Source organism: Rhinichthys klamathensis, unplaced genomic scaffold, assembly GCF_029890125.1.
Source record: "Rhinichthys klamathensis goyatoka isolate OS25496 unplaced genomic scaffold, OSU_Roscu_1.1 h1tg000578l_1, whole genome shotgun sequence".
Classification (NCBI taxonomy): domain Eukaryota; kingdom Metazoa; phylum Chordata; class Actinopteri; order Cypriniformes; family Leuciscidae; genus Rhinichthys; species Rhinichthys klamathensis.
The window spans coordinates 1045-24328 of record NW_026607042.1 but is presented as its reverse complement, the minus strand read 5'-3'; the positions used below and the strand labels follow the sequence as shown (position 1 = coordinate 24328).

General features: G+C 42.6%; 1 protein-coding gene across 1 annotated transcript in view; it reads left to right on the top strand.

Moving 5' to 3' along the window:
* cp (ceruloplasmin) overlaps positions 1–22150 on the top strand; it is a gene marked incomplete at its 3' end in the record, with an annotated part of 28595 nt that extends 6445 nt beyond the window's left edge. The window contains exons 10-18 of the mRNA XM_056240005.1: positions 317–531; positions 726–876; positions 984–1196; positions 4029–4236; positions 5582–5721; positions 5825–5953; positions 6041–6147; positions 21435–21654; positions 21969–22150. Coding sequence (XP_056095980.1) covers positions 317–531; positions 726–876; positions 984–1196; positions 4029–4236; positions 5582–5721; positions 5825–5953; positions 6041–6147; positions 21435–21654; positions 21969–22150 — 1565 coding nt within the window. The remainder of the gene's footprint in view (positions 1–316; positions 532–725; positions 877–983; positions 1197–4028; positions 4237–5581; positions 5722–5824; positions 5954–6040; positions 6148–21434; positions 21655–21968) is intronic.
* Positions 22151–23284: the final 1134 nt, after the last annotated feature.

The window sequence follows — 23284 nt, the reverse complement described above, 5'->3', positions numbered from 1 at the left end:
GCTCAAATCATAATTAAACACACCTGAAACAGCTAATAATGGTCTTCAGGATCACTAGAACATCCCAGTCAAGTTGGTTGAAGCACATTAAAGCTAGCTTGCTCTTTAGGACATTGGCCCTCCAGGAGCAGCACTGGTCAAACTCTTAAATTGCAAACTCATATTCAGATCTGACTCCATCTTGGTATAGAATGCCCACTTTTAACAATTCAATCAATTCCTCATGTATAAAATCAGGTCACATCCTTCATATTACTTATAAGGCACGAAAGCAATTATGGAATGTAAAAAGTTGTATGCTGTTCATCTCTTTCAGGGGTGATTGAGACACTTCCCGCTGCACTGGTCCGCCCTGACACCACTTACGTCTATGAGTGGGTGGTACCTAAGGATGGAGGACCCACCGAAAAAGATCCAGACTGCATCACCTACTTGTACTACTCAGCGGTGGATCCCATCCGAGACACCAACTCTGGGCTGGTTGGACCTCTTCTGATCTGCAAGCCAAAAACCCTCAAATCAGGAAAGCAGGTGGGAGAGACGGACGCCGAGGGAGCTATGCTGAATTTGTCTTATTTGCAAAATGTTGAGATGAGATTACTACATGATTGGTGGCTGAAAACAGGGGCATATATATGCAGAAAACTGTGTGATTTCTGAGTTCCAACAATATTGTGTAACAATTATTTGCTCACAGCTTTGCCAATATTTATTTTCCATTCCAGAAAAACGTGGATAAAGAGTTTCACCTTCTTGCAACTGTGTTTGACGAGAACCTGAGCTGGTATTTGGATGAAAACATCAAAAGAAGTGTAAAAGAGCCCAAATCTATAAAGAAAGATGATGAAGACTTTCAAGAGTCCAATAAAATGCACTGTGAGTGCAAGTCACATTCCTTGATAAAAACGTTTTTGAATTTCTGTAGCACACAAACAGTATTGCTTGCTCTTTCATCCAAACTAATATTTGTTCACCATTCACAGCGCTCAATGGATTCATGTATGGGAATCTCAAAGGTTTGAGTATGTGTAAAGGGGATAAGGTGTCCTGGCATCTGTCCGGGCTAGGATCAGAGACAGACATCCATGGACTTTACTTTGAGGGCAACAGGTTCCTCTACAAAGACACCAGGAGAGACACCATCAGTGTGTTTCCTCATATCTCTCACACCGTCATCATGGAGCCTGACAGCATGGGTACAGTCCCATCTCTTCTTTCTTTGACCTCACTATGTCGAAGAACAATTATGTGCTATATTGAAACTCTTGACAAGTATCCAACCAATGTTGTACCAACCTGCATGCATTTCCTTCTCCTGCAGAACACAAAAGAAGTTATTTTAAAATATATTTTTGTCCTTGCAAAGAAGACTCAGCGGGGTCTTATGTTGTTTTGGACCAAATTGACTTTCATTGTGTGGCATAACGGGGGTGCTCTCATATACAGAGCTATAGCAAGTAGCGACTACGCCAACCCAGCATTGAATTAGCTGGGGAAATACCAGTTAAGTAGCCTAGAAATCTAGACGCACCCTAGCGGCAGCAAAAATTATTTTGCAGCAAAGTGTCGTCTAGCAACTCTCCGTTGGCATTCGAGCTGGAAAAACCAAACTCTGGTCAGGCTAATCAGATCGTGTATAGAGTTGGTGGGCGGGCTTAACATAATGACGCCAGAGTTGACGGTTCCACGTGCTTTCCCTCTGCTTGAAAACAAAGAAGATGCTGCTGGCGAACAGCAGTCTTTCGAAGCGACTCTGGAGGACTTGGAGTTAAGAGATCGTCACTTAAGTCATTCCTAAAAAAGGAAGATGTGTTCGGAGTTTTGACGACCGGATACGGCAAAAGTTTAATATACCAACTAGCTGGTTCACTGTTGAAAAAACGCATGGGACTCACTCAGCCACAGCCGTTCGTTGCTCTGGTTGGTTGTAACGCTGTCCTATTGCGTGCAGAGGGATTTTGAAAGACAACCGTTTATCCCGCCCCTCGGATTGAGGCATGCCATTGTGAGTTCCCAGACCTAACATCTTGATGTAGGTCTGGCTTGCCAGGCTACCAGTTAAGGGGACACAAGTTCGATCTCCTTCCCACCAATCACCAAACAATGAGGTGTGGATACTGTACAAAATAGATCTTTATTAAGTGATCATAAATAGTTTAAAAGAGGACCAGTGGTAGCAATAACATACTAGTGGTGGCAAACAAGGCCACTGATTTATATATGAGCAGGTTGATCAAAGAAAGAAAAAGAAAAGCAAGATCTCGACACTGAGCTGGGGTGCTCCAATAGTAGGGCAGGCTATAGCAGTCGGCTTTAAATCAGCCCGCAATGAGTAACCCCTGTGCACCAAATCTCAAAAGCACACACACTCCAGTGAAATCCACTGCAAGGAAACCAACACCGCACACTCTTGGAAGAGGAGAGTTTCTATGCACCCTCCAAAGATAACTAGCCTGCCCGTTCTGGGTCACCCCATGCTCCTGAAAAAGTAAGAGAAGGAAACAAAGCAATTAGTAACAAAATCAAAAATATAAATGCACAGGAAACAGCAGCATGGATTTGTAAATTCTCACAGCAATAATCAATTATAACACAAACAAGAACAACTGAAATAAATTAAATATCCCTTACCGAAGATAAAGGAAAAGCACAAAACAAATTAAGGCTTCAAATCTAAGTGCAAGCTTGGAAGCCAAACCAGAAAAGAAAAATAAATAACACTAAACAAAAGAAGCAAAATATTAATAAATCAAAAAGAATTCTGAAAAGAACAACAAGTTAAACTAAATAAATCATAACCACCATATGAGATGATGAAAAACAAAGCAACAAGAAAACAAAAATAATCAGAAGCAATCAAAAACCATAGCAAAACAGCAGCGTCGAGACTAAGCCATGTCGCGATCAAACGGCCAATTTACAGGCCTAAAATACACAAGAAACAAAGTTAGATGACATACTTTTTCTTTATGGTGACTTTAGGAACACGAGTGGGTTTGCATACCGACAATCAGGACTTCCTGTCAGATATCCGGCAAACCAATCCCTCATTTTATTCACTAAACAGAGAAATACCGAATCATACATACACCAAAAAAACTCGGTAGTCCCGCGCAAACACATGAAAAATACAATTACCGAGCAGAAGAGCAGCAGTCACTTACAGCCCTCCACGCTGTACATGCAATCAATCGATTCTTTCTAAACAGGAACTATAGCAGCAACGCAGGAGAACCAAACTCTTAGGCAGTACAAGTACCACGAACAGACACCAGCTGAGCAGAAAAGTTAGTGAACAAACAATATTGATGCCCAACCGTAGCCATGCCAAACAAACACCTCAAACACAGAGCAGTTGCGTACCGGTGTTGTGCCGAATTTCGACCCCCGCCAAATTAGTAGGTTTAGGATTAGTTGTGGGGGAGGGGTTGGGATTAGGCAATCAGGTACTGACTTCAACGAGGGGGGTAATCATTTGGCAGGAGGTCGAAATTCGGCACGCCCAAATGACGCAATCCAGAATCCAGAATCGGTCTGTCTTCGCCGGCCAAAGATGGTCAGCGCAGACCACAACGATCTGCCCAGGTCTGTCGGTCCTGGGCGAGCCCCATCCAATTGTGTCCCAGATCTTCTCGTAACGAGTCGCGCCATCGTGTTGCAGGGCGTCAATCGGCAACCAGACGGTGACTTCGCGCGTCCATCTTTCGTAATGACGCAATAATGAGGCAATATCTCACTAATCTGGGGATGCCCTTCATATACTCTTTTTCTAAATACCGCCGAGCTATCTGTGAACGGCACTTCACCACAATCGTTTGGACAAAAACAGTTGAAACAAAATAAAGTGTTCCACAGAGGAAAGAAAGCCATACAGGTTTGGAGTTTCACTGAATGTAGATTTATGTGTAGCCTATAACAAGAAAAATGATCATTTATTCCTTACATTATCACATAAATATGCATTTATGATAAACTTCAAAGTATTACACATTGTGCTGTTCTGATGATTGGACATGCTGCGTCTGCAGGACAGTTTGAGGTGAGCTGTAAAACCACAGATCATTATCATGGAGGCATGAGAGCCAACTACACTGTGGAGAAGTGCAGCATCTGGAACCGGCAGTCTGAGATCATGCTACAGCAGAAGAAGTATTACATCGCTGCAGTTGAGATGGATTGGGACTATTCACCCACCCGCACCTGGGAGGAACAAATGCTCCATGGTCTCAAAGAAAGGTATTCCACTTCCTTCACCAGAACTCCCATTTGCTGACAGTACTTGGCAAATTTCAGCCCATCCAGTCTTAATAGGTAATGGTAAAAGATCTTGGCTTGCTGTCATCGAAGGAGGCTCGAATCCCAAGCTCTGTGTAAGCTTAACCCCGCTATAACTGTACTACATAGAGGAAGAATGGGAGAAAGAGAGAAGGAGATGGGGAGGTGTCCTTACGGAACAAAAATATATGGGAATATACTGCAAAATATAATGTGATATATTACATAATACATTTCCATATATTAATGCATATAAAATATCTATAAATGAAGACAAAAATAGCATTACATGTAATATTCAAAAAGTTTGATTCTTTATTGTGTACACATATTGCACATACATGTTCCCATATAAATGTGAATGTACATATATATACACACATTCACGGAATAAGTTACAACAGACTTCTAGTTCCCAGCATGCTTTGCTTCGGACTGTTAAAGGAGAGCAAATGTTACAATTCAGTGTTATTTAATGTGTTTTGCTCAATATTAATATAAAGCAATATTGAGTTTTTTCTATAAATGTGTTTGTTGCATGAGTAAATATATCTGCAATATATTACATGTGCAGTACCATATCTGATCACATATACATCTATATATTATTAAGTATATTACTGAATACAAAATTACATATTTTATGATATATTATTCAATATATTGTCTCATATTTTTCAATATATGAAAAGCGGCAATTCCTTATGTATTATTCAATATATTGTAATATATGAACACAATATATTATTCTGTATATTTTCAAATATACTGTTATACCATTTAACATATTGATAATTCATATATAGGAAATATATTTTCGTTCCGTAAGGTTGAAGGGTTGCCAGAGGAATTGTAGCTGGAATGATGCAGTGACTGCTGCTTATATACACTCATAATGATGATTGCCAGGACTGAATGATTAAGGTATTTCCGAACCTACGTTTGGAACTTCATTTAAGGTATTGAAGAACACCAAAGGCGTTTAGCGTGATTTCAGCCAAACCTGGTTATACACCAAATGTCAGAAATATAATCAGTGAAAAACCACACCAATGACAACAAAGCAAACCACTGGTTCTTGAGTGAATTGTGACAGACTGGGATCAACTAAAGTTTTGCCAGTTTGGAACAACTTGAGAGTGAGAAAAAAATTACAGGATTTTCATTTTCACATGTAGTGTAGTTTTGTACTAAATTGAAATTACAAAGACTGTTCAGACTATATTTTTGAAAAGGAACATGTTTTTAGACTGTACTGTCATTAAAGCATGAATGCAAGTTCTGAATCTCATTTTTTTTTATCCAGTCCAGGCAACGCGTTCCTCAAGAAAGAAGGGAAATTCATTGGTTCAAAATATAAGAAGGTGTTGTACAGAGAGTACACTGATGAAACCTTCACTAAACCCAAGGACAGACCTGCAGATATGGAACACTTGGGAATTATGGGTAAGTTTACAGAATTTGCTGTATATTGATGGTTGACTCATAACTTGGTGTAAATGTTTGTAAACCTTCAGAATATGCTCAGCTGTGGTTTTGCTCACCTCAGGCCCTATGATCCATGGTAAAGTAGGAGAAAAAGTGAAGATTGTGTTTAAGAACATGGCTAAGAGACCGTACTCCATACATGCCCATGGAGTTAAAACTGACAGTCCCCATGTCGCCCTGACACGTCCAGGTAAAGGACAAGATGATCTGACAGTTGTAAATTAGACAAATTTGATTTGAGTCTAAAACTCATGCTTACTCATGTTGTTCACTCAAGGTGAAACTCAGACCTACACCTGGTACCTCCCAAAGAGTTCTGGGCCGACAGAGGAGCAGGAGGAATGCAGTGTCGGAGCATATTACTCCACCGTAGATGTTATTAAGGTACCTTTCTCACCAATATAACAAGGTCATGGGACCTGTTGTTTTGAACCAGTTTGGATCTAATATTTTGTGAAAGTCCAGAATATCTATCCAAGAAAACAAGTGTGATATTTCTTACCTTAATGAGCTTGCTGTTTGCCAAAACAATCTCATGGCAATTCATTTTCACATAACTTGGTATATTAGAAACTTGCACGACGAGGAATAATAATACCAGTCTTTAAATCTCAAACACTCAGGAACCAAACACACAAACACTCAGGAACCAAACACTCAGGAACCAGGAGAAAAAACACACAAACACTCAGGAACCAAACACACAAACACTCAGGAACCAGGAGAAAAACCACACAAACACTCAGGAACCAAACACACAAACACTCAGGAACCAGGAGAAAAACCACACAAACACTCAGGAACCAAACACACAAACACTCAGGAACCAAACACACAAACACTCAGGAACCAGGAGAAAAAACACACAAACACTCAGGAACCAGGAGAAAAACCACACAAACACTCAGGAACCAAACACACAAACACCCAGGAACCAGGAGAAAAAACACACAAACACTCAGGAACCAAACACACAAACATTCAGGAATCAGGAGAAAAAACACACAAACACTCAGGAACCAAACACACAAACACTCAGGAACCAGGAGAAAAAACACACAAACACTCAGGAACCAAACACACAAACACTCAGGAACCAGGAGAAAAAACACACAAACACTCAGGAACCAAACACACAAACACTCAGGAACCAGGAGAAAAACCACACAAACACTCAGGAACCAAACACACAAACACTCTGGAACCAGGAGAAAAACCACACAAACACTCAGGAACCAAACACACAAACACTCAGGAACCAAACACACAAACACTCAGGAACCAGGAGAAAAAACACACAAACACTCAGGAACCAAACACACAAACACTCAGGAACCAGGAGAAAAAACACACAAACACTCAGGAACCAAACACACAAACACCCAGGAACCAGGAGAAAAAACACACAAACACTCAGGAACCAAACACACAAACATTCAGGAACCAGGAGAAAAAACACACAAACACTCAGGAACCAAACACACAAACACTCAGGAACCAGGAGAAAAAACACACAAACACTCAGGAACCAAACACACAAACACTCAGGAACCAGGAGAAAAACCACACAAACACTCAGGAACCAAACACACAAACACTCAGGAACCAGGAGAAAAAACACACAAACACTCAGGAACCAAACACACAAACACTCAGGAACCAGGAGAAAAAAACACACAAACACTCAGGAACCATGAGAAAAACCACACAAACACTCAGGAACCAAACACACAAACACTCAGGAACCACACAAACACTCAGGAACCAGGAGAAAAACACACAAACACTCAGGAACCAAACACACAAACACTCAGGAACCAGGAGAAAAACCACACAAACACTCAGGAACCAAACACACAAACACTCAGGAACCAAACACTCAGGAACCAGGAGAAAAAACACACAAACACTCAGGAACCAAACACACAAACACTCAGGAACCAGGAGAAAAACCACACAAACACTCAGGAACCAAACACACAAACACTCAGGAACCAGGAGAAAAAACACACAAACACTCAGGAACCAAACACACAAACACTCAGGAACCAGGAGAAAAACCACACAAACACTCAGGAACCAAACACACAAACACTCAGGAACCAGGAGAAAAAACACACAAACACTCAGGAACCAAACACACAAAAACTCAGGAACCAGGAGAAAAACCACACAAACACTCAGGAACCAAACACACAAACACTCAGGAACCAGGAGAAAAAACACACAAACACTCAGGAACCAAACACACAAATATTCAGGAACCAGGAGAAAAAACACACAAACACTCAGGAACCAAACACACAAACAATCAGGAACCAGGGGAGAAAACACACAAACACTCAGAAACCAAACACACAAACACTCAGGAACCAAACACACAAACACTCAGGAACCAAACACTCAGGAACCAGGAGAAAAACCACACAAACACTCAGGAACCAGGAGAAAAAACACACAAACACTCAGGAACCAAACACACAAACACTCAGGAACCAGGAGAAAAACCACACAAACACTCAGGAACCAAACACACAAATATTCAGGAACCAGGAGAAAAAACACACAAACACTCAGGAACCAAACACACAAACAATCAGGAACCAGGGGAGAAAACACACAAACACTCAGAAACCAAACACACAAACACTCAGGAACCAAACACACAAACACTCAGGAACCAAACACTCAGGAACCAGGAGAAAAACCACACAAACACTCAGGAACCAGGAGAAAAAACACACAAACACTCAGGAACCAAACACACAAACACTCAGGAACCAGGAGAAAAACCACACAAACACTCAGGAACCAAACACACAAACACTCAGGAACCAGGAGAAAAAACACACAAACACTCAGGAACCAAACACACAAACACTCAGGAACCAGGAGAAAAAAACACACAAACACTCAGGAACCATGAGAAAAACCACACAAACACTCAGGAACCAAACACACAAACACTCAGGAACCACACAAACACTCAGGAACCAGGAGAAAAACACACAAACACTCAGGAACCAAACACACAAACACTCAGGAACCAGGAGAAAAACCACACAAACACTCAGGAACCAAACACACAAACACTCAGGAACCAAACACTCAGGAACCAGGAGAAAAAACACACAAACACTCAGGAACCAAACACACAAACACTCAGGAACCAGGAGAAAAACCACACAAACACTCAGGAACCAAACACACAAACACTCAGGAACCAGGAGAAAAAACACACAAACACTCAGGAACCAAACACACAAACACTCAGGAACCAGGAGAAAAACCACACAAACACTCAGGAACCAAACACACAAACACTCAGGAACCAGGAGAAAAAACACACAAACACTCAGGAACCAAACACACAAACACTCAGGAACCAGGAGAAAAACCACACAAACACTCAGGAACCAAACACACAAACACTCAGGAACCAGGAGAAAAAACACACAAACACTCAGGAACCAAACACACAAATATTCAGGAACCAGGAGAAAAAACACACAAACACTCAGGAACCAAACACACAAACAATCAGGAACCAGGGGAGAAAACACACAAACACTCAGAAACCAAACACACAAACACTCAGGAACCAAACACACAAACACTCAGGAACCAAACACTCAGGAACCAGGAGAAAAACCACACAAACACTCAGGAACCAGGAGAAAAAACACACAAGCACTCAGGAACCAAACACAAAAACACTCAGGAACCAGGAGAAAAAACACACAAACAGTCAGGAACCAAACACACAAACACTCAGGAACCAAACACACAAACACTCAGGAACCAAGAGAAAACCACACAAACACTCAGGAACCAAACACACAAACAGTCAGGAACCAAACACACAAACACTCAGGAACCAAACACACAAACACTCAGGAACCAAACACACAAACAGTCAGGAACCAAACACACAAACACTCAGGAACCAAACACACAAACACTCAGGAACCAAACACACAAACAGTCAGGAACCAAACACACAAACACTCAGGAACCAAACACAGAAACACTCAGGAACCAGGAGAAAACCACACAAACACTCAGGAACCAAACACACAAACAGTCAGGAACCAAACACACAAACACTCAAGAACCAAACACAGAAACACTCAGGAACCAGGAGAAAAACCACACAAACACTCAGGAACCAAACACACAAACACTCAGGAACCAGGAGAAAAAACACACAATCACTCAGGAACCAAACACACAAACACTCAGGAACCAAACACACAAACACTCAGGAACCAGGAGAAAAAACACACAAACACTCAGGAACCAAACACTCAGGAACCAGGAGAAAAAACACACAATCCACTCAGAAACCAAACACACAAACACTCAGGAACCAAACACACAAACACTCAGGAACCAAGAGAAAACCACACAAACACTCAGGAACCAAACACACAAACACTCAGGAACCAGGAGAAAAAACACACAAACACTCAGGAACCAAACACACAAACACTCAGGAACCAAGAGAAAACCACACAAACACTCAGGAACCAAACACACAAACAGTCAGGAACCAAACACACAAACACTCAGGAACCAGGAGAAAAACCACACAAACACTCAGGAACCAAACACACAAACACTCAGGAACCAGGAGAAAAAACACACAATCACTCAGTAACCAAACACACAAACACTCAGGAACCAAACACACAAACACTCAGGAACCAGGAGAAAAACCACACAAACAGTCAGGAACCAAACACACAAACACTCAGGAACCAGGAGAAAAAACACACAAACACTCAGGAACCAGGAGAAAAACCACACAAACACTCAGGAACCAAACACACAAACACTCAGGAACCAAACACACAAACACTCAGGAACCAAGAGAAAACCACACAAACACTCAGGAACCAAACACACAAACACTCAGGAACCAGGAGAAAAAACACACAAACACTCAGGAACCAAACACACAAACACTCAGGAACCAGGAGAAAAACCACACAAACACTCAGGAACCAAACACACAAACACTCAGGAACCAGGAGAAAAAACACACAAACACTCAGGAACCAAACACACAAACACTCAGGAACCAGGAGAAAAACCACACAAACACTCAGGAACCAAACACACAAACACTCAGGAACCAGGAGAAAAAACACACAAACACTCAGGAACCAAACACACAAACACTCAGGAACCAGGAGAAAAACCACACAAACACTCAGGAACCAAACACACAAACACTCAGGAACCAGGAGAAAAAACACACAAACACTCAGGAACCAAACACACAAATATTCAGGAACCAGGAGAAAAAACACACAAACACTCAGGAACCAAACACACAAACAATCAGGAACCAGGAGAGAAAACACACAAACACTCAGAAACCAAACACACAAACACTCAGGAACCAAACACACAAACACTCAGGAACCAAACACTCAGGAACCAGGAGAAAAACCACACAAACACTCAGGAACCAGGAGAAAAAACACACAAGCACTCAGGAACCAAACACACAAACACTCAGGAACCAGGAGAAAAACCACACAAACAGTCAGGAACCAAACACACAAACACTCAGGAACCAAACACACAAACACTCAGGAACCAAGAGAAAACCACACAAACACTCAGGAACCAAACACACAAACACTCAGGAACCAAACACACAAACAGTCAGGAACCAAACACACAAACACTCAGGAACCAAACACAGAAACACTCAGGAACCAGGAGAAAAACCACACAAACACTCAGGAACCAAACACACAAACACTCAGGAACCAGGAGAAAAAACACACAATCACTCAGGAACCAAACACACAAACACTCAGGAACCAAACACACAAACACTCAGGAACCAGGAGAAAAAACACACAAACACTCAGGAACCAAACACTCAGGAACCAGGAGAAAAAACACACAATCCACTCAGAAACCAAACACACAAACACTCAGGAACCAAACACACAAACACTCAGGAACCAAACACACAAACACTCAGGAACCAAGAGAAAACCACACAAACACTCAGGAACCAAACACACAAACACTCAGGAACCAGGAGAAAAAACACACAAACACTCAGGAACCAAACACACAAACACTCAGGAACCAAGAGAAAACCACACAAACACTCAGGAACCAAACACACAAACAGTCAGGAACCAAACACACAAACACTCAGGAACCAGGAGAAAAACCACACAAACACTCAGGAACCAAACACACAAACACTCAGGAACCAGGAGAAAAAACACACAATCACTCAGTAACCAAACACACAAACACTCAGGAACCAAACACACAAACACTCAGGAACCAGGAGAAAAACCACACAAACAGTCAGGAACCAAACACACAAACACTCAGGAACCAGGAGAAAAAACACACAAACACTCAGGAACCAGGAGAAAAACCACACAAACACTCAGGAACCAAACACACAAACACTCAGGAACCAAACACACAAACACTCAGGAACCAAGAGAAAACCACACAAACACTCAGGAACCAAACACACAAACACTCAGGAACCAGGAGAAAAAACACACAAACACTCAGGAACCAAACACACAAACACTCAGGAACCAGGAGAAAAACCACACAAACACTCAGGAACCAAACACACAAACACTCAGGAACCAGGAGAAAAAACACACAAACACTCAGGAACCAAACACACAAACACTCAGGAACCAGGAGAAAAACCACACAAACACTCAGGAACCAAACACACAAACACTCAGGAACCAGGAGAAAAAACACACAAACACTCAGGAACCAAACACACAAACACTCAGGAACCAGGAGAAAAACCACACAAACACTCAGGAACCAAACACACAAACACTCAGGAACCAGGAGAAAAAACACACAAACACTCAGGAACCAAACACACAAATATTCAGGAACCAGGAGAAAAAACACACAAACACTCAGGAACCAAACACACAAACAATCAGGAACCAGGAGAGAAAACACACAAACACTCAGAAACCAAACACACAAACACTCAGGAACCAAACACACAAACACTCAGGAACCAAACACTCAGGAACCAGGAGAAAAACCACACAAACACTCAGGAACCAGGAGAAAAAACACACAAGCACTCAGGAACCAAACACACAAACACTCAGGAACCAGGAGAAAAACCACACAAACAGTCAGGAACCAAACACACAAACACTCAGGAACCAAACACACAAACACTCAGGAACCAAGAGAAAACCACACAAACACTCAGGAACCAAACACACAAACAGTCAGGAACCAAACACACAAACACTCAGGAACCAAACACACAAACACTCAGGAACCAAACACAGAAACACTCAGGAACCAGGAGAAAAACCACACAAACACTCAGGAACCAAACACACAAACACTCAGGAACCAGGAGAAAAAACACACAATCACTCAGGAACCAAACACACAAACACTCAGGAACCAAACACACAAACACTCAGGAACCAGGAGAAAAAACACACAAACACTCAGGAACCAAACACTCAGGAACCAGGAGAAAAAACACACAATCCACTCAGAAACCAAACACACAAACACTCAGGAACCAAACACACAAACACTCAGGAACCAAACACACAAACACTCAGGAACCAAGAGAAAACCACACAAACACTCAGGAACCAAACACACAAACACTCAGGAACCAGGAGAAAAAACACACAAACACTCAGGAACCAAACACACAAACACTCAGGAACCAAGAGAAAACCACACAAACACTCAGGAACCAAACACACAAACAGTCAGGAACCAAACACACAAACACTCAGGAACCAGGAGAAAAACCACACAAACACTCAGGAACCAAACTCACAAACACTCAGGAACCAGGAGAAAAAACACACAATCACTCAGTAACCAAACACACAAACACTCAGGAACCAAACACACAAACACTCAGGAACCAGGAGAAAAACCACACAAACAGTCAGGAACCAAACACACAAACACTCAGGAACCAGGAGAAAAAACACACAAACACTCAGGAACCAGGAGAAAAACCACACAAACACTCAGGAACCAAACACACAAACACTCAGGAACCAAACACACAAACACTCAGGAACCAAGAGAAAACCACACAAACACTCAGGAACCAAACACACAAACACTCAGGAACCAGGAGAAAAAACACACAAACACTCAGGAACCAAACACACAAACACTCAGGAACCAGGAGAAAAAACACACAAACACTCAGGAACCAAACACACAAACACTCAGGAACCAAACACACAGACACTCAGGAACCAAGAGAAAACCACACAAACACTCAGGAATCAAACACACAAACAGTCAGGAACCACACACACAAACACTCAGGAACCAGGAGAAAAACCACACAAACAGTCAGGAACCAAACACACAAACACTCAGGAACCAAACACACAAACACTCAGGAACCAAGAGAAAACCACACAAACACTCAGGAACCAAACACACAAACAGTCAGGAACCAAACACACAAACACTCAGGAACCAAACACACAAACACTCAGGAACCAAACACAGAAACACTCAGGAACCAGGAGAAAAACCACACAAACACTCAGGAACCAAACACACAAACACTCAGGAACCAGGAGAAAAAACACACAATCACTCAGGAACCAAACACACAAACACTCAGGAACCAAACACACAAACACTCAGGAACCAGGAGAAAAAACACACAAACACTCAGGAACCAAACACGCAGGAACCAGGAGAAAAAACACACAATCCACTCAGAAACCAAACACACAAACACTCAGGAACCAAACACACAAACACTCAGGAACCAAGAGAAAACCACACAAACACTCAGGAACCAAACACACAAACACTCAGGAACCAGGAGAAAAAACACACAAACACTCAGGAACCAAACACACAAACACTCAGGAACCAAGAGAAAACCACACAAACACTCAGGAACCAAACACACAAACCGTCAGGAACCAAACACACAAACACTCAGGAACCAGGAGAAAAACCACACAAACACTCAGGAACCAAACTCACAAACACTCAGGAACCAGGAGAAAAAACACACAATCACTCAGTAACCAAACACACAAACACTCAGGAACCAAACACACAAACACTCAGGAACCAGGAGAAAAACCACACAAACAGTCAGGAACCAAACACACAAACACTCAGGAACCAGGAGAAAAAACACACAAACACTCAGGAACCAGGAGAAAAACCACACAAACACTCAGGAACCAAACACACAAACACTCAGGAACCAAGAGAAAACCACACAAACACTCAGGAACCAAACACACAAACACTCAGGAACCAGGAGAAAAAACACACAAACACTCAGGAACCAAACACACAAACACTCAGGAACCAGGAGAAAAAACACACAAACACTCAGGAACCAAACACACAAACACTCAGGAACCAAACACACAGACACTCAGGAACCAAGAGAAAACCACACAAACACTCAGGAATCAAACACACAAACAGTCAGGAACCAAACACACAAACACTCAGGAACCAGGAGAAAAACCACACAAACACTCAGGAACCAAACACACAAACACTCAGGAACCAGGAGAAAAACCACACAAACACTCAGGAACCAAACACACAAACACTCAGGAACCAGGAGAAAAACCACACAAACACTCAGGAACCAAACACACAAACACTCAGGAACCAGGAGAAAAACCACACAAACACTCAGGAACCAAACACACAGACACTCAGCAACCAAGAGAAAACCACACAAACACTCAGGAATCAAACACACAAACAGTCAGGAACAAAACACACAAACACTCAGGAAGCAGGAGAAAACCCACACAAACACTCAGGAACCAAACACACAAACACTCAGGAACCAGGAGAAAAAAACACACAAACACTCAGGAACCAGGAGAAAAACCACACAAACAGTCAGGAACCAAACACACAAACACTCAGGAACCAAACACTCAGGAACCAAGAGAAAACCACACAAACACTCAGGAACCAAACACACAAACACTCAGGAACCAGGAGAAAAAACACACAAACACTCAGGAACCAGGAGAAAAAACACACAAACACTCAGGAACCAAACACACAAACACTCAGGAACCAAACACACAGACACTCAGGAACCAAGAGAAAACCACACAAACACTCAGGAATCAAACACACAAACAGTCAGGAACCAAACACACAAACACTCAGGAACCAGGAGAAAAACCACACAAACACTCAGGAACCAAACACACAAACACTCAGGAACCAAGAGAAAACCACACAAACACTCAGGAACCAAACACACAAACACTCAGGAACCAGGAGAAAAAACACACAAACACTCAGGAACCAAACACACAAACACTCAGGAACCAAACACTCAGGAACCAAGAGAAAACCACACAAACACTCAGGAACCAAACACACAAACACTCAGGAACCAGGAGAAAAAACACACAAACACTCAGGAACCAAACACACAAACACTCAGGAACCAAACACACAAACACTCAGGAACCAAACACACAAACAGTCAGGAACCAAACACACAAACACTCAGGAACCAGGAGAAAAACCACACAAACACTCAGGAACCAAACACACAAACACTCAGGAACCAGGAGAAAAAACACACAATCACTCAGGAACCAAACACACAAACACTCAGGAACCAAGAGAAAAAACACACAAACACTCAGGAACCAAACACACAAACACTCAGGAACCAAACACACAAACACTCAGGAACCAGGAGAAAAAACACACAAACACTCAGGAACCAAACACACAAACACTCAGGAACCAGGAGAAAAAACACACAAACACTCAGGAACCAAACACACAAACACTCAGGAACCAAACACACAAACACTCAGGAACCAAACACACAAACACTCAGGAACCAAACACACAAACATTCAGGAACCAGGAGAAAAAACACACAAACACTCAGGAACCAAACACACAAACACTCAGGAACCAGGAGAAAAACCACACAAACACTCAGGAACCAAACACACAAACACTCAGGAACCAAACACACAAACACTCAGGAACCAGGAGAAAAAACACACAAACACTCAGGAACCAAACACACAAACACTCAGGAACCAAACACTCAGGAACCAAACACACAAACACTCAGGAACCAAACACACAAACATTCAGGAACCAGGAGAAAAAACACACGAACACTCAGGAACCAAACACACAAACACTCAGGAACCAAACACACAAACACTCAGGAACCAGGAGAAAAAACACACAAACACTCAGGAACCAAACACACAAACACTCAGGAACCAGGAGAAAACCACACAAACACTCAGGAACCAAACACACAATCACTCAGGAACCAGGAGAAAAACACACAAACACTCAGGAACCAAACACACAAACACTCAGGAACCAGGAGAAAACCACACAAACACTCAGGAACCAAACACACAATCACTCAGGAACCAGGAGAAAAACACACAAACACTCAGGAACCAAACACACAAACACTCAGGAACCAAACACACAAACACTCAGGAACCAAACACACAAACACTCAGGAACCAAGAGAAAACCACACAAACACTCAGGAACCAAACACACAATCACTCAGGAACCAGGAGAAAACCACACAAACACTCAGGAACCAAACACACAATCACTCAGGAACCAGGAGAAAAACACACAAACACTCAGGAACCAAACACACAAACACTCAGGAACCAGGAGAAAAACCACACAAACACTCAGGAACCAAACACACAAACACTCAGGAACCAGGAGAAAAAACACACAAACACTCAGGAACCAAACACACAAACATTCAGGAACCAGGAGAAAAACCACACAAACACTCAGGAACCAAACACACAATCACTCAGGAACCAGGAGAAAAACACACAAACACTCAGGAACCAAACACACAAACACTCAGGAACCAGGAGAAAAACCACACAAACACTCAGGAACCAAACACACAAACACTCAGGAACCAGGAGAAAAAACACACAAACACTCAGGAACCAAACACACAAACACTCAGGAACCAGGAGAAAACCACACAAACACTCAGGAACCAAACACACAATCACTCAGGAACCAGGAGAAAAACACACAAACACTCAGGAACCAAACACACAAACACTCAGGAACCAGGAGAAAACCACACAAACACTCAGGAACCAAACACACAATCACTCAGGAACCAGGAACCAAACACACAAACACTCAGGAACCAAACACACAAACACTCAGGAACCAAACACACAAACACTCAGGAACCAAGAGAAAACCACACAAACACTCAGGAACCAAACACACAATCACTCAGGAACCAGGAGAAAACCACACAAACACTCAGGAACCAAACACACAATCACTCAGGAACCAGGAGAAAAACACACAAACACTCAGGAACCAAACACACAAACACTCAGGAACCAGGAGAAAAAACACACAAACACTCAGGAACCAAACACACAAACACTCAGGAACCAGGAAAAAAAAAAAACACAAACACTCAGGAACCAAACACACAAACACTCAGGAACCAAACACACAAACACTCAGGAACCAAACACACAAACACTCAGGAACCAAACACACAAACATTCAGGAACCAGGAGAAAAAACACACAAACACTCAGGAACCAAACACACAAACACTCAGGAACCAGGAGAAAAACCACACAAACACTCAGGAACCAAACACACAAACACTCAGGAACCAAACACACAAACACTCAGGAACCAGGAGAAAAAACACACAAACACTCAGGAACCAAACACACAAACACTCAGGAACCAAACACTCAGGAACCAAACACACAAACACTCAGGAACCAAACACACAAACATTCAGGAACCAGGAGAAAAAACACACGAACACTCAGGAACCAAACACACAAACAGTCAGGAACCAAACACACAAACACTCAGGAACCAAACACACAAACACTCAGGAACCAGGAGAAAAAACACACAAACACTCAGGAACCAAACACACAAACACTCAGGAACCAGGAGAAAACCACACAAACACTCAGGAACCAAACACACAATCACTCAGGAACCAGGAGAAAAACACACAAACACTCAGGAACCAAACACACAAACACTCAGGAACCAGGAGAAAACCACACAAACACTCAGGAACCAAACACACAATCACTCAGGAACCAGGAACCAAACACACAAACACTCAGGAACCAAACACACAAACACTCAGGAACCAAACACACAAACACTCAGGAACCAAGAGAAAACCACACAAACACTCAGGAACCAAACACACAATCACTCAGGAACCAGGAGAAAACCACACAAACACTCAGGAACCAAACACACAATCACTCAGGAACCAGGAGAAAAACACACAAACACTCAGGAACCAAACACACAAACACTCAGGAACCAGGAGAAAAAACACACAAACACTCAGGAACCAAACACACAAACACTCAGGAACCAGGAAAAAAAAAAAACACAAACACTCAGGAACCAAACACACAAACACTCAGGAACCAAACACACAAACACTCAGGAACCAAACACACAAACACTCAGGAACCAAACACACAAACATTCAGGAACCAGGAGAAAAAACACACAAACACTCAGGAACCAAACACACAAACACTCAGGAACCAGGAGAAAAACCACACAAACACTCAGGAACCAAACACACAAACACTCAGGAACCAAACACACAAACACTCAGGAACCAGGAGAAAAAACACACAAACACTCAGGAACCAAACACACAAACACTCAGGAACCAAACACTCAGGAACCAAACACACAAACACTCAGGAACCAAACACACAAACATTCAGGAACCAGGAGAAAAAACACACGAACACTCAGGAACCAAACACACAAACAGTCAGGAACCAAACACACAAACACTCAGGAACCAAACACACAAACACTCAGGAACCAGGAGAAAAAACACACAAACACTCAGGAACCAAACACACAAACACTCAGGAACCAGGAGAAAACCACACAAACACTCAGGAACCAAACACACAATCACTCAGGAACCAGGAGAAAAACACACAAACACTCAGGAACCAAACACACAAACACTCAGGAACCAGGAGAAAACCACACAAACACTCAGGAACCAAACACACAATCACTCAGGAACCAGGAGAAAAACACACAAACACTCAGGAACCAAACACACAAACACTCAGGAACCAAACACACAAACACTCAGGAACCAAACACACAAACACTCAGGAACCAAGAGAAAACCACACAAACACTCAGGAACCAAACACACAAACACTCAGGAACCAGGAGAAAAACCACACAAACACTCAGGAACCAAACACACAAACATTCAGGAACCAGGAGAAAAACCACACAAACACTCAGGAACCAAACACACAATCACTCAGGAACCAGGAGAAAAACACACAAACACTCAGGAACCAAACACACAAACACTCAGGAACCAGGAGAAAAACCACACAAACACTCAGGAACCAAACACACAAACACTCAGGAACCAGGAGAAAACACACACAAACACTCAGGAACCAAACACACAAACACTCAGGAACCAGGAGAAAACCACACAAACACTCAGGAACCAAACACACAATCACTCAGGAACCAGGAGAAAAACACACAAACACTCAGGAACCAAACACACAAACACTCAGGAACCAGGAGAAAACCACACAAACACTCAGGAACCAAACACACAATCACTCAGGAACCAGGAACCAAACACACAAACACTCAGGAACCAAACACACAAACACTCAGGAACCAAACACACAAACACTCAGGAACCAAGAGAAAACCACACAAACACTCAGGAACCAAACACACAATCACTCAGGAACCAGGAGAAAACCACACAAACACTCAGGAACCAAACACACAATCACTCAGGAACCAGGAGAAAAACACACAAACACTCAGGAACCAAACACACAAACACTCAGGAACCAGGAGAAAAAACACACAAACACTCAGGAACCAAACACACAAACACTCAGGAACCAAACACACAAACACTCAGGAACCAGGAGAAAAAACACACAAACACTCAGGAACCAAACACACAAACACTCAGGAACCAAGAGAAAACCACACAAACAGTGATACAAACATAGGAGACAGACCATACATGTAACATTCGTAACTGTTTTATGTTTTGGTTGTGAAGAAGTCGTATGAATTTATATAATATAATTTGAAGGTTTTCGTATAATCTGCTCACGATTGTTTACAGGTGTGTTTAGAGGCGCAGCATAATGTAAAAAAAAATTATATACAAAGTCATTCAAATTGTACAAATTCATAACAAGTTCGTTAAAAAAAAAAATCTTATGAGATCAGACGGTGTGCAGCATCCTGAAATTGAAGCTCTCTATTCAAAGCGCACAGGAATCTCCACTCACAGTTGTTTCTGAATATATTCATTATACTTTTCAGTAATTGGTGAAATGTTACTGTATTTATTTTCTCTTGACTGTCCACCATCTTGGATCATTTATTTTTCAATGAAATGCATTAATTGCAATTGTGATGCTGCCTTAGAATTTTGTCAAAAGAAGGTATCTGAGACGGTTGCATAAATATATCTATAGAACAATATTATGACCCATGGTGTCAAATGTTTTTAATCTATGTAAATCTGAATTCTTCCCGCGCAGGACATGTACAGTGGTTTGATCGGGCCGCTGGTCATCTGCAAGAAGAGCCTGGCTCGTTCACTGGGGCTGAAGAAAGAGATTGAGGAGTTTGCTCTGCTCTTCATGGTCTTTGATGAGAATGAATCTTGGTATCTGGATGACAACATCAAAGCTCATGTTAAAACCCCTCCAAAAGAACTGAAGGAGGATGAGGAGTTTATTGAAAGCAACAAAATGCATGGTGAGTTTAATATGTTCTGGGCTGCATAGATTTGGTCATGGTCTTTGAGGACGAGGACATGGTACTTATTTTAGAATTAATAAGTCCGTACTAATTGAGTTCTTCTCATGGAGTGGTTTAGCATGCTAAAAAAAATTCTAAGTAACTGTTAGAATAAAGATAACTGTTAGCTCTGTTAGACTCTCCCTGAGAAATCCCTTGCCTCAGCATCATTGCATTGCCTCAGCATTAAAATTCTATGAATGTTCCTGTTGTTATTATTATTATTAAAAGGTCTAATGTTAAACTAATGGTTATTCCTTTGTTTATTACAGGAATCAATGGTTTAGTCTACGGCAACCTTAAAGGCCTGACCATGAAGGTCGGTGAGAAAGTGTACTGGTATCTGATGGGAATGGGAAACGAAGTGGACATACACACTGCACACTTCCACGGCCATAGCTTTGACTACAAGGTAAAGCATCCCTCCCTTCCTCCCTCACTGACTCACTCACTCCCTCACTGACTCACTCACTCCCTCACTCACCCAACCACTCACTCAACCTCTCACTCACTCACTCACTCACTCACTCACTCACTCACTCACTCACTCACTCACTCACTCACTCACTCACTCACTCACTCACTCACTCACTCACCAAACCACTCACTCAACCTCTCACTCACTCACTCACTCACTCACTCACTCACTCACTCACTCACTCACTCACTCACTCACTCACTCACCAAACCACTCACTCACTCACTCACTCACTCACCCAACCTCTCACTCACTCACTCACTCACTCACTCACTCACTCACTCACTCACTCACTCACTCACTCACTCACTCACTCACTCACCAACCAACCACTCACTCACTCACTCACTCACCCACTCACCCACTCACTCACTCACTCACTCACCAAACCACTCACTCACTCACTCACTCACCCAACCTCTCACTCACTCACTCACTCACTCACTCACTCACTCACTGACTCACTCACTCCCTCACTCACCCAACCACTCACTCAACCTCTCACTCACTCACTCACTCACTCACTCACTCACTCACTCACTCACTCACTCACCAAACCACTCACTCAACCTCTCACTCACTCACTCACTCACTCACTCACTCACTCACTCACTCACTCACTCACTCACTCACCCACTCACTCACTCACTCACTCACTCACCAAACCACTCACCTCACTCACTCACTCACCAACCTCTCACTCACTCACTCACTCACCCAGCCAACCTCTCACTCACTCACTCACTCACTCACCTCACTCACTCACTCACTCACTCACTCACACACTCACTCACACACTCACCCACTCACCCCACTCACCCACTCACTCACTCACCCACTCACCCACTCACCCACTCACTCACTCACTCACTCACTCACTCACTCACTCACTCACTCACACACTCACCCACTCACCCACTCACTCACTCACCCACTCACCCAACCTCTCACTCACTCACTCACTCACTCACTCACTCACTCACTAACTCACTAACTCACTCACTCACTCACTCACTCACTCACTCACTCACTCACTCACTCACTCACTCACTCACTCACCCAACCTCTCACTCACTCACTCACTCACTCACTCACTCACTCACTCACTCA